The sequence below is a fragment of the Coptis chinensis genome, chromosome 8, assembly GCF_015680905.1.
Source record: "Coptis chinensis isolate HL-2020 chromosome 8, ASM1568090v1, whole genome shotgun sequence".
In the NCBI taxonomy this organism is placed as follows: Eukaryota; Viridiplantae; Streptophyta; class Magnoliopsida; order Ranunculales; family Ranunculaceae; genus Coptis; species Coptis chinensis.
Genome location: NC_141463.1, coordinates 13255870 through 13269661, shown reverse-complemented (window position 1 = coordinate 13269661; position 13792 = coordinate 13255870). Strand labels below are relative to the sequence as shown.

Here is a 13792-nt window from a genome sequence, read left to right as displayed (position 1 = left end):
AGTCGGTGAGTTCTCCTTAATTTTTTCACTCAAAACTATTCATGGGGGTACACATCAATGTAAACTGTAAAGAAAATAATTCGTTAATACTTATTATAAAAACTTTCTGTTTTCTTTCCCCTTGTCCCTAGTTAATGATGCACATGTTGCACAAAAGAAATATAACTATAAGAGAAAGATAAACAAGCCAATTTGGACAAATATCAATCGAAACCATAGATAACTTGAAGTGGTACAAAAGAGAACTTTGTGATAATAGGGAAAAAACAATACTTGAGTGTCACATTAAGTTGATGAAGTTTCAACTTGATCGAGAATAGAAAGACACCGTTCCTTGTGAGACCAGCTCCTCCATCTGAGGACATTGGATTGAATTCTGTGACATCGTGGATATTCTGAGGACATTAACACCTAAAAAAATTCAGAAAGCAGCAATAAAATAAGGAAACCAGCCAATGTCATGAAGAAAAGTACCTTGACAATCTCATCTGAAACAACACCAGAAAATTGGACTGAATTTTCTGTTCCTCCAGCACCAAGCATGCCCAAGGATAACCAATTTATCCATCCACGTGCTCTAGCTGATGAACCCTCATCATTTTGCTGATTTCCTGTGGTGACACTCCCACTATATCTCCCGACATTGGAGAGTGTAGAGCTCAACAGAGAATCCTGATAATGCACTAAAGATCAAAAGCCAATAAAAAACTTGAAAGATAGCTTGAAACTGAAACAAACAAGGAAAGTGTTACAGTGATAGAATAGATAATGTATCAAGAAATTTCCTAACTAAAAATCAGGATAATATTTGAAAATAGTCAAAATATAGCTTCCTAATAAGAAATAGAAAAATATACACAATATATAACTGTAACATTTAGAATCCCATACCAGGTATCTAAAGCCTCGCATAAAAGCATATAAATCCTGGGGCTGCTCCACTCATCACCAATTGGTTTTGAGTTGGAAACTCCCAAAATTTAAGAATAACCATAACAACAGCCATAAAAAGTAATACTGAGAAAATTGAAGTCATTCCATAGGACATTTGATTGAATCAATAAAAAGGGAAGCAGTTCCATACAATTAACACTGTTCATACCTCTGACTCGCATTCAGCAATAGATCTGAATATCAAGATATCATTAATATCAGATTCCTTTTCCATTTGCTCCAATTCTAAAAGAGTGTCTTTATCTACAGGCTAACAGTAAGCAAGAAAACAAAAACAAAAAATAAAAGGTCAGCATATCTTCCCTCAGACCGAAAAAGAAAGAAATCTAAAAGTATGACAAACACCTGGTTTTGTCGAATGAAACTCAGTTTTGTCTTGTACAAATTCACATATTTCCGACGGTAGCTTCTGCAGGTTAAAAGAAGCAACTTAAGAGATTTGGTAACAAACCATCCATTTCATTTTTTTATATAACTAAAAAGCATCTTTATTTCAGTAATGAAGGTATGCCAACCTTATGCTAAAAGACGAGGATATCAGTACCCCACAAGCAACGAGATAAAACTTATACCACTTGGGTTGTTGGGTATATCGCCATATGCACCCACCCACACAGACACATATAAGGAAGGGAGGTATGGTGGCCAAATTTCATGTGCCCTGAACAATAAGAGAATTCCAAGCTTTCTAACACATGCAAAAGTATTATGCCTTCCATTTTAAGAGGGCTCCATTTGTAGAGCTAGAAATTTTGCAATGAGCTGATTTTTTGTGGAAAATATCAAAATCATAAGGAGATCATATCCTCCAAAAGTTAGGCAGATCCAAAATTTCAAAATGGGGGATGTAAACTTTGTTTACAAAAAGATATGTAAAAGGAACTGTTACCTTTATATATGGAGACCATTACATTAACTCCACCTAAAGTAGACTCCAAATTAACTCCACCACTTTAAGTTAGAGGCTGACTTTTGGTGAAGTTGTTTCGAAATGAAAACATAAATCTGGACAGTTTAATAAATCCAAAACATTCTACACAGCTTTTAACAGGCTAAACATATTCAAATGAGCTGATTATTTGTGAGGCTGAACTTGAAGCCTTCATCTCATTGTTTTTAGAGGTGCAGTTTTCTTAGAGTGTTGTTTTAAGTGGAGTTCACATAAGCGCCCTTTATTTATATACAGGGCCAGCTATGTTGATGTACTATTTTGCTTTCCCTAACCTACTGAATGAACTGAGGATAGCTTTTTTGGAGGCATGATCTCCAAACCATGGAAATCAATTCCGCAAATAATCAGCTCATTTGATTGTCTAACCTGAAAAGGTGTTCAAGTTTGAGATTTTTTAACAACCCATCACTTTTGACACTCTTTTGATAAGGCCACACATATTTTAATACTTTAAGTTACTTGGTTGTCAGGATGATTTTCCAGATCATCTCCACAAAAAACAGACCTCAATCCAATGTGCAAGTCCACTTTTGGGTTATGTATATCAACTAGTATGTCAATTTTGTATCCAACTTCAAGGTGAGTGTTGAGCTTTCTAAAAAAACTCAAGTGTAAGTGGTGAGGTTTCAACCCAGGCCACCTACATGGCAACAGGTTTTCCTGTATTCCAACCACAAGGCTTTCAGTGGTTTCTAGTCAGGAATATAGTGTTGACATTTTTTGTCTAACATGAGGCGTATGGTGGTTCATTAGACAGACCCCACTAAGAAAATCTTTTCCACCCACATTTTTGCTGCAAATTGTTCGCAATAAATTCAAGAGTTAAAGACACAGGCAAAACTACCTACATATGCAAGAATTACTTTCACTACGTGCTTTGTGAACAAATATTTGTATAGCAAGAAATTCAAATTTTAAAAATACATAGCATCAGTACTTCCTAGTCATAGATGCGGAAGGAAAACCAAATGTTAGCTGTTACAACACTTTATCATGGTATGACAATGAATCTTGAGAAACAAGGACTACTTACATTCGCCATCCAAGATACCTCCAAGAAGTCTTCCTCGAACTTTCACGAATATCTGAGAGGATAGACTCTTGAGCATATTTCCACCACATCTTCTGCCAGCCCTCAGATTTACTGCATAAAGTACCACTGCAGGGGCGGTAACGTCCGTATCTGCAACAAGCAAAAAAAATAATAGAAGATTCAGCTTTAGTCAGATAATCCCAGATAGCCAACGCTTGCAAATCCATGCTGATGGTTTTTGCGTCAACAGGAAACCAGTCTCAACAATTCAGACAAAAGGACAAGAAAAATTAATGTCAGCTTCCCTCAAAATCAGGAATCGGGAAACCTTACATGACCTTAAACATCAGCAAAGCATCTACAATGTTCCTACACAACATCAGATTAAAAAGGAATGTTGTTTCCTAATGGACATTATTTGCGTATGAAGAGGAGAATACCACAAACTTACTACTTTTTATTTATTTAGTTATGTGATTATGTGACTCTGGAGATATGGACCAGATTCATGGGATCATTTTCTCCAACTACTAAAACACAAGATCCCAGGGTGAAAGAAAGAACTAAGTATGAAACCATCGATCTTCTCCCATCCTCCAAGATGAAATTATTATTTGAGCATGTTTCAACTGCAGATCATTGGGCAGCTCAGAAAGATTGAAACAGCAAAAAGTTTTAATCAAAGAAGCATGATAATGGGTGTCTCATCAGCAATGTAGATGTTTGGGGACCTCAATCTTTGCAACTTCATAGTTGATTCAACTTGTAGGAGATGGTAAAGATTGCACTAGCCCAGGGAGATCCTTCAATATTTATGAGATTTATAATCAAGGTTCCACTATACAAACGATTATGAAATATATAACATGATGCTGACAACAATAATGAGCACATTGGCAAGTATCCGGTTCAGAAATTTAAAATCAAGACAAATTTCCACTTAAACCTAAGAAATGGTCTACAGAGCTAAACCAAGGAAGAACAAATTACTATCACCTTCTCAAGTGACCTTTCCAAAGTTCAGCATAGAAGATGCTTAACAATGTTATTATCACTAAGGCTTAAGCTAAAAACTCAATGGGCAGTAGGAAAAAAGTCAAATTAATTAACCAAGTCAATCACATCATTAAGTCGGTAGCAAAGATACAAAAGATTTATAAGATATAGACATCATGGGAATAATGAAATAACTAAATAAGTAAATAAAAAAATCTTTGAACTCACTTCTCTCTCAATTGACAACTTCCAAGATAATCCCATTGAATCAATATCTTGTGCATCTGAATCTCGTTTAATTTCAAATTCTGTGAACGTTTCAAATGAAAACAGAACAAATGTTACCCAAGTAGTTTTAAGATTTAAGAGATCAAAACAAAAAGGGGGACCAACCAAGGTGGGATACTCTGGAACACAATCATCACGGTCCTTCGGCTTTTCAGATTTATTCACACTAATTGAATACTGTGGAACACCATCCTCAAGCATCCCAGATTTATTCACCTGTTTATTGAAAGTAGTGGTGAAAAGACGGAACAAATCAGATTGCATAACACTTACCACTTCCACGATGGAACTATAATACATTATATAAAGTTATAAACATATAGAGAGACCTATTTTAAAGACCATGTCCCAACCACAACTACCTAATATAACACCAGTGTGTGAAGACCGACTACCAATGTCGCACGGCTAAAAAGGATATACTTATAATAATGCCAAAGTGTGGCAGTGTTCATCACCAAACAAAGATGTTGCAAATCGACAAAGAACGGCAATGAGAACAACCTTTGTCCATAGTAAGAGCGCAGAAACATGGATCAAATAAAACTTTCTAACGATATTTTAAGTTGAAAAAACTTGTGTTATTGGCTGTACAGTCTACTTTGCAGTAAGTGCGCACAGACCACTTTGCATAGTATTTTTTCCAGTCTACTCTGCAAAATGCACATACTTAAACCGGGTATTGCCACATGGCCACGTTCTTAAGTCTGCAAAGTGGATGTGAAGCTGCACGCCCGCACAGCAGTGGGCACTAAGAACTGTTGAGATGTTGGTATACTTTTATTTTGCTTCTTAACTGTATACATTTTCTTGTCTCCATCTGTAGAGATGTAAGTATAGTCCCACATGGGATTATCAAAGCCTTGTGTAATTTTATAAAGTTTCTAGGGTCACTCCACTTACTGCCAGTTGGTTTGAGTTGTATGCTTCATAGTTTAAGATGGTATCAGAGCGGGCTATTTGTATTCGTCCAAAAGGGCCCGTTTACTCCACATTACCCAAGTATGTACGTCCACGTGTTAGGTTTAAGTAATGCTACACGACAGGGCATGTGCTGAGATGTTAGTATAGTCCCACATGGGATTACTAAATTAATGTGGATGAACAACTGGGGAAGCAACAATTGAATGAAATCCACACTTCATAAAATAAATTAGAACACATAGTTCTTCATAAACCCTAGAAGTCTCAATTTTATACCATCTCTCAAAATTCATAAAACATCAATCTCCTGAAAACCATGTGTTGTATGGGTACAGGTATGAGTGTCGCATTTTGACACTGATATGGAGATTCCATGGCAAGGTAAAAAAACTCGGATATGGGGACATGACTACTATGTAATTTAATTTTAGTTTGCTTTAATATTTTGATAAGAAGGATAGAAAAATATAATGTTTCTTTGGGTCTTAAAAGACCTAGTAGGACCTAAAATGGTACTAACAACACATTTGGGCTTTGATCAGTAAGCCCAACAAAACTAAATTCAACTTGAAATAACTTTGGGACCATATGGTTGGACCTTTCAGCCCATTTTTAAAAACACCCATTAGTAAGATGGTTCAGTTCCTAATTTAGAAAACTTAAAACAAAGTTCCACTGGATTATACTTGAGTTCCCTAAAAGGATATTATACACAAAATATAAATTGGCTCAAATGGATGATCCAAACTCCTAAGATAGGCTACAAAGTAGTGGATCAATCGGTCCTTGTTAAATTTGTAAGTTTCCTGATTTGAGACTACACTTAGGGAGCAATATGGTGACATTTATAGCTTGGCATGCAATAAGAAAGACTTGATATCGGATTATTTGGAGAGAAGTAATCAAAGGGTGGTGTGGAACGTGTCACTTCGAAGAGGCCTTAACAATTGGGAGATGGAAAACTTTGAAACCTTCCTTGAGTCCATTTACCATGAGAGAAGTAAATTTGAAGAGGTGGACTCAAGGAAGTGGATTTTCCATGTAATTGGCATACCCTTGTAACTTGTGTATGTGTGGGTACAATCGAGTAGCTACTTGCTACCTTAGATCTATATGCAATTTGTAACGTGTAACCTTTTAAACTACAATGAATAAAATTGAGTTTTATCGATCAATAAAAAATGATTTGAGACTATTTAATTTCTTCAACCCACTTTCAAACATCTAAAAATTCATCTACGCTTTTTGTCGCCAAAACAAAACGTCTCCACAGAGATGCAGAAGCACATATTTTCCTACTATGAAACATATTAATGGAAAAATAAAAAATGACCATGAGATAATCATTATCTCACAATTTTCTTTAATATTGAAATTGTAACAAGGCACCAACTAACTTCTAGTGAGAATAATATAATCCCATATAAGACAATCAAGAGATAACTTCTCAGAACAATGATAAAAATATAAAATGGAATGCTAATGAGATTGTAATGCTGAACATAACTGCATAACAATCTAATAAGTAATATGTAAAAAACTCAAAAAAGTGGTAATACCTCAAAACTCAAAAGGAGTCAATGTTAGTGTCTTCTTACTATTCAAAGTTTCAAACCTTTTTTTTTCTTACCTTAGAATCACGCTTTGTAACCATTGTTAATGTAGAAAGGCTTTACACTTTAAATTAATACAAGATGGGCAAGATCAAATGTTAAACAGCCTATCTTAAACTTCTCATAGCTCCTGGCCTAGCTTTCTGAATCCAGTGAATCTAGATTCATTTAAAAGTACGTTAAATTTAGTTTCTCTTCCATATGACGTACATGGGCTTAAATTCGGTATATAGCAGCTGCCCGGTGCCAAATGACAACGCGTGTTGGAAATGTTCAGTTTAACCAAAGTATACCATTGAACGGCTGGAGCAGTGCTGAAACTCCAAGAGATGCAATGATATATTCACTGAGTGTAAAAGAGAATGCACATGAAGTACAAACGCATGTGGAAGGGATTGGGGTCTTGAAGGCATGCAAAATGATTACTTGAGTTTGTTTGTACCGGTTTGCTCGAACAGAAGTGCTACTAGGAAGGGCAAGTCAAGTACAATGCTGAGGCATATGAGATGAAGTGCTAAAAGGCAGGCAGAGAATTGTAAAATGTTGAAAAAGGTGTACAGAGTGGACTATGAAATGTATGTAGAGTAAGTATTGGGATTTGAATTAATGTGGCAAACATCATTCAATTATTTCATGGCATAATCTAGTATTTCCACCCAAAAAGAAGGTAATATTGTGTGCTAATATCATACAGTCCTTTACATTATGATATCCTAAAATCATATTTCCACAACAACGATAAAAAACATATTACAATAAAGTTATATTAATTTAAATCATACCGAAATTCAAACAAAATCGGTACACATAATTGTCTTTCCATATTAGACAAAAACAATGACCTCTACATAAGAAATTGCAGGTGCTGACTAGCAAAGTCAATAAACCCTTTGGGTGATGAGACCAAAGGTCTGGGGCTCGAACCCCACCAATATCAAAGAGTTACTGATCTCATTTAAAACAGGCTTGCCAATCAAAAAAAAAATTATGAAGTTTTGTATGAGTAAGAACATATCAACAGGACAAAAGTATGCCTACAGCATTAAGGCCAAAGGAACTCTAGTAAACAAACATACCGCAAGAGAAACAACCACGTCACAAGGGTCCAATACGGAATCCAACTTACTGCTTTCCAGTCTTGCTTCGTCAAAGAACTGGGAATTGACACCATCTTCAGAAGCTGACAAATGCAAAACTCCTGGGGAAGCATTACAATAAATTTCGAGACCTAAAATCTCCACAATCTTGTTGACTTGAGCTCCTCTAGGTTTTCCACAAGGCAACCTAACATTAAAGAGGATATCGAGTATAATCATGCAATACCCAGAAAAGAAATAACAAAAAAAAACAAAAACAAAAACAAGAACAAGAACAAGGTGAATTAATATGTTCAGTTCCTAAATAGCCTTGACAAATAGTGACAAATATAACATAAATCTACTCTAGAAACCGTAAAATAATTATAATGATTACTGAAAATTATGTACCAAAATATATAACCATAACCACAAATAAAAGATAAACTACACAACTTCAGTATATCATTGACATATTTAAAATAAGTTACTTACCCAAAACTATTCTGCTTCATTGTCAGACTGGAAAACAGTAAACCAATTGCAAATTCTGCCTGGAGAGTATTATAATAAACATAAATGTCAGCTCCAAAGAGAGAAGAGAGAATAAACCAGAACCACTTAAATGGCACTAAATCAAAGTTATTTCATCACCGAGGATCGCTTTGAAGTTTAGCGTCCCATATTGTTTAGCAAATTAAACTTATACAAAGGTAGACTACTATTGTACTACATATGGATAAAAGCAGTATCATAACATTGATTGTTTTTAAAAATGTATCATCCCACCGCTGCCAAAGTTTAAAGAAAGTTACTTCAGGGAGGGGGGTTATGAGAACCAAATATATATCCTCAGTTTTCGTTGTGCTAACAGAGTGCAAGTGGAGGTAACCTATTTGAAAGGTAAAATAAGATATGATATACATATAACAAAGTACAGTTAAGTCATTGTGAGATTGTGAGGTGTATCCATTTCACAAAACCTAAGTACCTCGAATATGTCGTTGTACCTCCAGCCAAGTGCCAACAGCCACTAAGGGGGCATGAAATAACCTACATCTTCTTTCAAGATAAAACGCAGTTTTAGTGAGCTACCTAATGAATGCCCTCTCTCAACAGGATCGACCTGATACCATGGATTCCTCATTTCTCGTAAGGTCAAGATCAACATAATCAAACTCCTCAGAGTCGTCGCCTTTTTGTTTCACATTGACATTCATCACTAGAGTAAGATTCTCTAACCCCCTTTTCTAACAAATCACCCTAGCCACAATAGACGCAACCATTCCTTTATCCTACCTTCAACCTTCACTCTACGAACACCCCATCTATCACACGCAACAGCTTCTCCATCTCTTCCCCTTTCTATTTCGTCATCCCTGCACCTCCTTGCCTTCTTTTTACACCATCGCGCGTCTTGTTGGAGTATCCCCCTCATAGCTCACACTTCTGATACCTACTGGCCCTTCCACCATCAACTCTATGCGCCATGGTTTAAAAAATTGCACCGAGGCTTATGCCTTGAGGCGCTCCTCAAGCTTCATGGACAAAAAATGCACGAAGGCTATAACCTCTTCGTTAGTTGGAGAGGCTTACACCTCACGTACGCCTCAATGACGCCCTTTTCAGCTCCTTTTCGTTTACAAACCCCTCTTATTAATACTAAAAATTACATACAAGTCCCACTATACAAATGAGATATGTTACCCTAAACCCTTAGTTGGCACAAAATCATCCCTAAACCTATTTCACATGCTTTTCTCAAGCTTTCTTCCACACAGCCCATCAGAGAAACTCAAAGCATTAATATTTATAATGTTTGACTCTTACTTGCACGGAGCAGGAGCAGGAGCAAGTGCGGGATCGGGAGCGGATGTGGGGAAGGTCATTGTAGCCCGTCATTTAGTTTTTCATTATCATTTCTAAGCTTTGGAAAGTCATCTTAGGTTTTAGTTTTGAATAAATAACAACCCTAATGGAAAGTAATCTTTATTTACTCAACTAAGAGCTAGCTCAGGCCTTTATGTATACTCACTACTACTAATGATAATTGAGAGCTTAGAAATATATAAAATGTGTGTAACAAAAGAGCAAGTGCATATGATCTTCGAGATTGAATGAAAAAGGCAAAAAAGAAAGCTTAAAATTCATCGCAAAGGTAGTTGATTACCGAGTCACTCTGTTGACCGGCATACACGAAATGAACATCTTTGATAGATACTTGGATGCGATCAAGAATCTGTTCATTCAGAGAAGGAAACTTGCAGCTTAGTGTGAAACAAATAGCTGAATAGTAAAGAATTTCCAACAAAGTAAACACAAGATACAAGTAAAAACAAAAAGTAAAGGAATGTCATTTCTGCTACAAGCATTACTGATAGAATTTCTTGGTCAACAGCTCAGGTTAGACAGATATGGTGGCAAAAATCTCGACAAGCTGTCTTACCTTTGCAGTAATGTATGAAATAAATGCTTGCCCAGTCCGGGAGCCTGCCAAAGCAGAATTAAGGATCAGTTTCAAGAAGATCTTGGCCTCAAACCAGATAAGAGGGAGATACCGAATAAGACCAGTGCAATTCTCCCCATAAAATACAACATAACGGTCAACAACATCAACATTTTTTTTTATCGGAATTAGTGAGTCGTCTATCAAGTAGCACACCCTTTGATACGCTAATAGCATTTTTTACGTTTCAATGTTACGAGTAATGAATTCTACATAACTAAAGATTGGATGTTATTCCAGCTGAGATAGAGAAAACATTGTCGACTCTGGGTTATCGACAAGAATAGGTGATTCTCTTCCAAGTCATACTGTTATGCTATTTGTTCTCATCTCCCTGATACACATCGAGTTCATCGTATCCCTAACTTTCCTAGCATATATAGTTTAGAAGTCTAGAATACCCAGTCATGTCCCTCTTTGCACGTAGTGTGCTGTACAAAACAAAAATCCTTACTGCGGATATACTCATATTTATATTAAAGTTGGTACAGAGATATGTTTTATCCAAGTTTTATAATTCCACGTCAGCAATATACCCCTCGAGCATTGAGACATGCAAACCCAGCCATCTCTACGTTTATCCTCAAGCCTTAAGAGGGTATCCAAACTCCAAAGGTCACCCACTCACCCCGTTGCTAATAACGAAGATTCGAAGAAGAGCCTTTTTAATCTTATAAATCACATATATCGATTGCAAGGCAAGAAAACCTAAAAGAAACATCACCGACCAAATATCTTCTCAGAATATTATGCCTTCTAGTGCAAGACAAAATAGGTTCCACTTTGTCCACCAACCAGGAAGCTATACCAAATTTGTGTTTCCCATTAAAAAAATGTTTATGGAAATCACCATCATCACCAGATGGTCACCTTTCATAAATTCCTCGAAAATTTATAAAACCAGAAATTGTTAGGAGTGTCTACAACCGTTTATCTTTCCCAAATTAAGGGCATATTTTTGGAGTCCCTCTATTTTGTGATGTTCTAGGAAATATGAAAGGAGAGGGAAAAGACCTACCAATAATCAAAAACAAGGACAAAACATTTAAAAAATACAGCCCGACAAGTCCATGGATACAACCCATCAAACAGTGTATACCAAACCAAAACTTCTTAAAAAATGTAGACCAACTATACAAAAAATTAACAATAACAATAACAATAACAATAATAGGGTAATAATATATTCACCGCTAACATTGATAACTTCCCCCAAAGAAAATGTATATTTCCCATAATGACCCCCTCTCTCCACCAGCACTATCTGCCACCTCCGCTACCTTTCGGATCTGACTCAACCATTCTCACGGACAATTCAGGTACCAGTCTGAATTGAGCTTTGAAGCAATCCACCAAGCACCTAAAGTATCTATACTGTTTGAACTTTGTACCAGCCTGAATTGAACTTTGATAAACAAAATCTGTTGATTTTGGTATTCAGAGAAACAAATTACTCAATGGAGGTCTGGGTCTCATTACACACCACTGTTACACTAGCCCAAACATCCTTTTTTTTGTGTTAAGACTTTAAACCAGATTTCAGACTTGTTAAAACCATTTCATTCTTTCTAAGTAAATGTAACTTAATCAATTTTCGAATTGGCTGAATACAAAAGGTTTAGATGTAAACAGTGCATTTCACAATCTTCGTATCCCCATTCCCCAACAATAATACTCTATTTATGTTATTAAACACATCTACAAAATAAGAGAAAGAGAAGGTAGTTGGTGGCAATGGTGAATTAGAAGGGGCATTTTAGGTGATTTGCATTATTTGGTAGGAAGAATATCAATGTTGGCAGTGAATATATTATCACCCTAATAATAATGGCTAGGATAACCTCCTTAGACTTAGTATTCTCATACAGTTTTAGTTTTTCTATTGTCTGTAGTGGTACAAACTGTTCCAAAAGATCGGAAAGTGTATTTATCAGGATTCAAACCAAAATTCATGTGTATGTCCTTCTATGCTAGGAATTTCATTTGTAGTCCGCAAGCCATTCCCTTCCGTCCACCCCCAAACAACGTTGTCTGCATTTTGATTTCTATTTGGACAAAGTCTAACTCTTAACAATAATAAACATAGTTGCCTGAGCTTCTACAAAAAAATGCTGTATCCAATAAAGTAGTTTTCACCTTCTTTATCCATGATAACTCTCCCTACCCTTTTTCGGTATTGTAAGGCCATCAGCATTACGAAATCATATTATATATCATGCTGACTATATATGTATAATGAACCTCACCTCCAAATCACTTTTACTGGTCCATATGTACAGCTTCAACATTTACAAAAGGAAATATACAAACTAAAACCGACCCTCACCTGATACACGTTTTGATAACTTTTCAAACTCAGCTGCATGAAGTTTAGCTTTTTTCCCTTCATATTCTCTTCTCTTAACTGACTCCAAATTCCACTATCAACAAAACAAACACTAACACATTAACATTTATTAACAAAACACACTAAACAGTAACACTAGTAAACATAACAGTACCTCGTCATCATCTCTTTGACCAACACATATATACACATTCTCCAAAGAGATGACAATTTGTCCAAGCATACTCCATGGTACTGTTATACTTAACCGCCCAACTCGACCTATTAAAAACAACAACAAATATCAACTAAACTCATATTATAATAATAATAATATAATTAGTTTAATGATAATAATAATAATAATAATAATAATAATAAATGATACCTTGTTTAAGGGAAACGGGTAACTGAAGATAATCAAAAGCTTCTGGAAGTAACTCAACATTTTCAATCAACAATTCACCTATTTTTTTTATAAAAAAAAGAGAAATAGATTAGTAAATGATAAATTGAAGAAACGATAAATTGAAAATGAGATTGAGATTGGAAAACCTTTGCGTAAACCGAGCTGGACTTTTTGTTTAATGTCTTTTACAAATTTGCCGAGATGATATATTAAAAATTTGTCTAGCCAGTCGCCTAAGATTCTCTGGAACGCGCTCTCTAACATCGTCTTTTTTATTTTTATTTTTTTTAAAGAGGGGGATTATGTAGTGGGGACATGATCTGTGAAGAGACGAAAAAGGGTTTTAGAGAATGAATGAAGGATCAAGTGATTTTATAGTTTTTGGGGGGTTTTTCTTGTTCTTGAAGTTGCGGGATAGACGAAGGGGTATTATTGTATTATTTATTTCTTCTAGAGGTCGTAAAAGCCCAAACATGGCCCTTAGCCCGACCTAGGGGGTGATAAAAGGGCCGGCAGGGTAGCCCGCCCATCAAACTATAAAAGCCCTCGTGATTGAGGGCCGGGTCAGCCTGCTTCTATTTTGTATTGAGGGCCGGGTCGAGTAGGATAAAGCATAAAAACTCAAGCCCTTAACCCACCCCTTGACCCTTATTTTTGAGGGCCAAATGCGAGCCGGGTCAGGCCCGATCTAATTATACTTGACTAGTTTTTTTTT

The 13792-nt window shown here is 36.0% G+C and overlaps 1 protein-coding gene across 4 annotated transcripts in view; it reads right to left on the bottom strand.

Moving 5' to 3' along the window:
- Nucleotides 1-13552, bottom strand: part of LOC147480037 (vacuolar protein sorting-associated protein, putative (DUF1162)) — a 57786-nt gene extending 44234 nt beyond the window's left edge. The window contains exons 1-15 of one of the 4 annotated variants that reach the window (XM_086577895.1): nucleotides 13224-13552; nucleotides 13057-13134; nucleotides 12844-12950; nucleotides 12669-12762; nucleotides 10283-10326; nucleotides 10007-10075; nucleotides 8332-8390; nucleotides 7837-8044; nucleotides 4329-4439; nucleotides 4164-4243; nucleotides 2940-3089; nucleotides 1300-1363; nucleotides 1103-1204; nucleotides 475-672; nucleotides 274-395 (exon numbers count right to left, since the gene is read on the bottom strand). In XM_086577895.1, the coding sequence (XP_086434021.1) occupies nucleotides 274-395; nucleotides 475-672; nucleotides 1103-1204; nucleotides 1300-1363; nucleotides 2940-3089; nucleotides 4164-4243; nucleotides 4329-4439; nucleotides 7837-8044; nucleotides 8332-8390; nucleotides 10007-10075; nucleotides 10283-10326; nucleotides 12669-12762; nucleotides 12844-12950; nucleotides 13057-13134; nucleotides 13224-13341 (1604 nt within the window). In that variant the 5' untranslated portion in view covers nucleotides 13342-13552. Of the gene's footprint in view, nucleotides 1-273; nucleotides 396-474; nucleotides 684-1102; nucleotides 1205-1299; nucleotides 1364-2939; nucleotides 3090-4163; nucleotides 4244-4328; nucleotides 4440-7836; nucleotides 8045-8331; nucleotides 8391-10006; nucleotides 10076-10282; nucleotides 10327-12668; nucleotides 12763-12843; nucleotides 12951-13056; nucleotides 13135-13223 lie in introns of those variants that run through there. The other 3 variants (XM_086577896.1, XM_086577897.1, XM_086577899.1) reach the window with 3 other exon arrangements.
- Nucleotides 13553-13792: the final 240 nt, after the last annotated feature.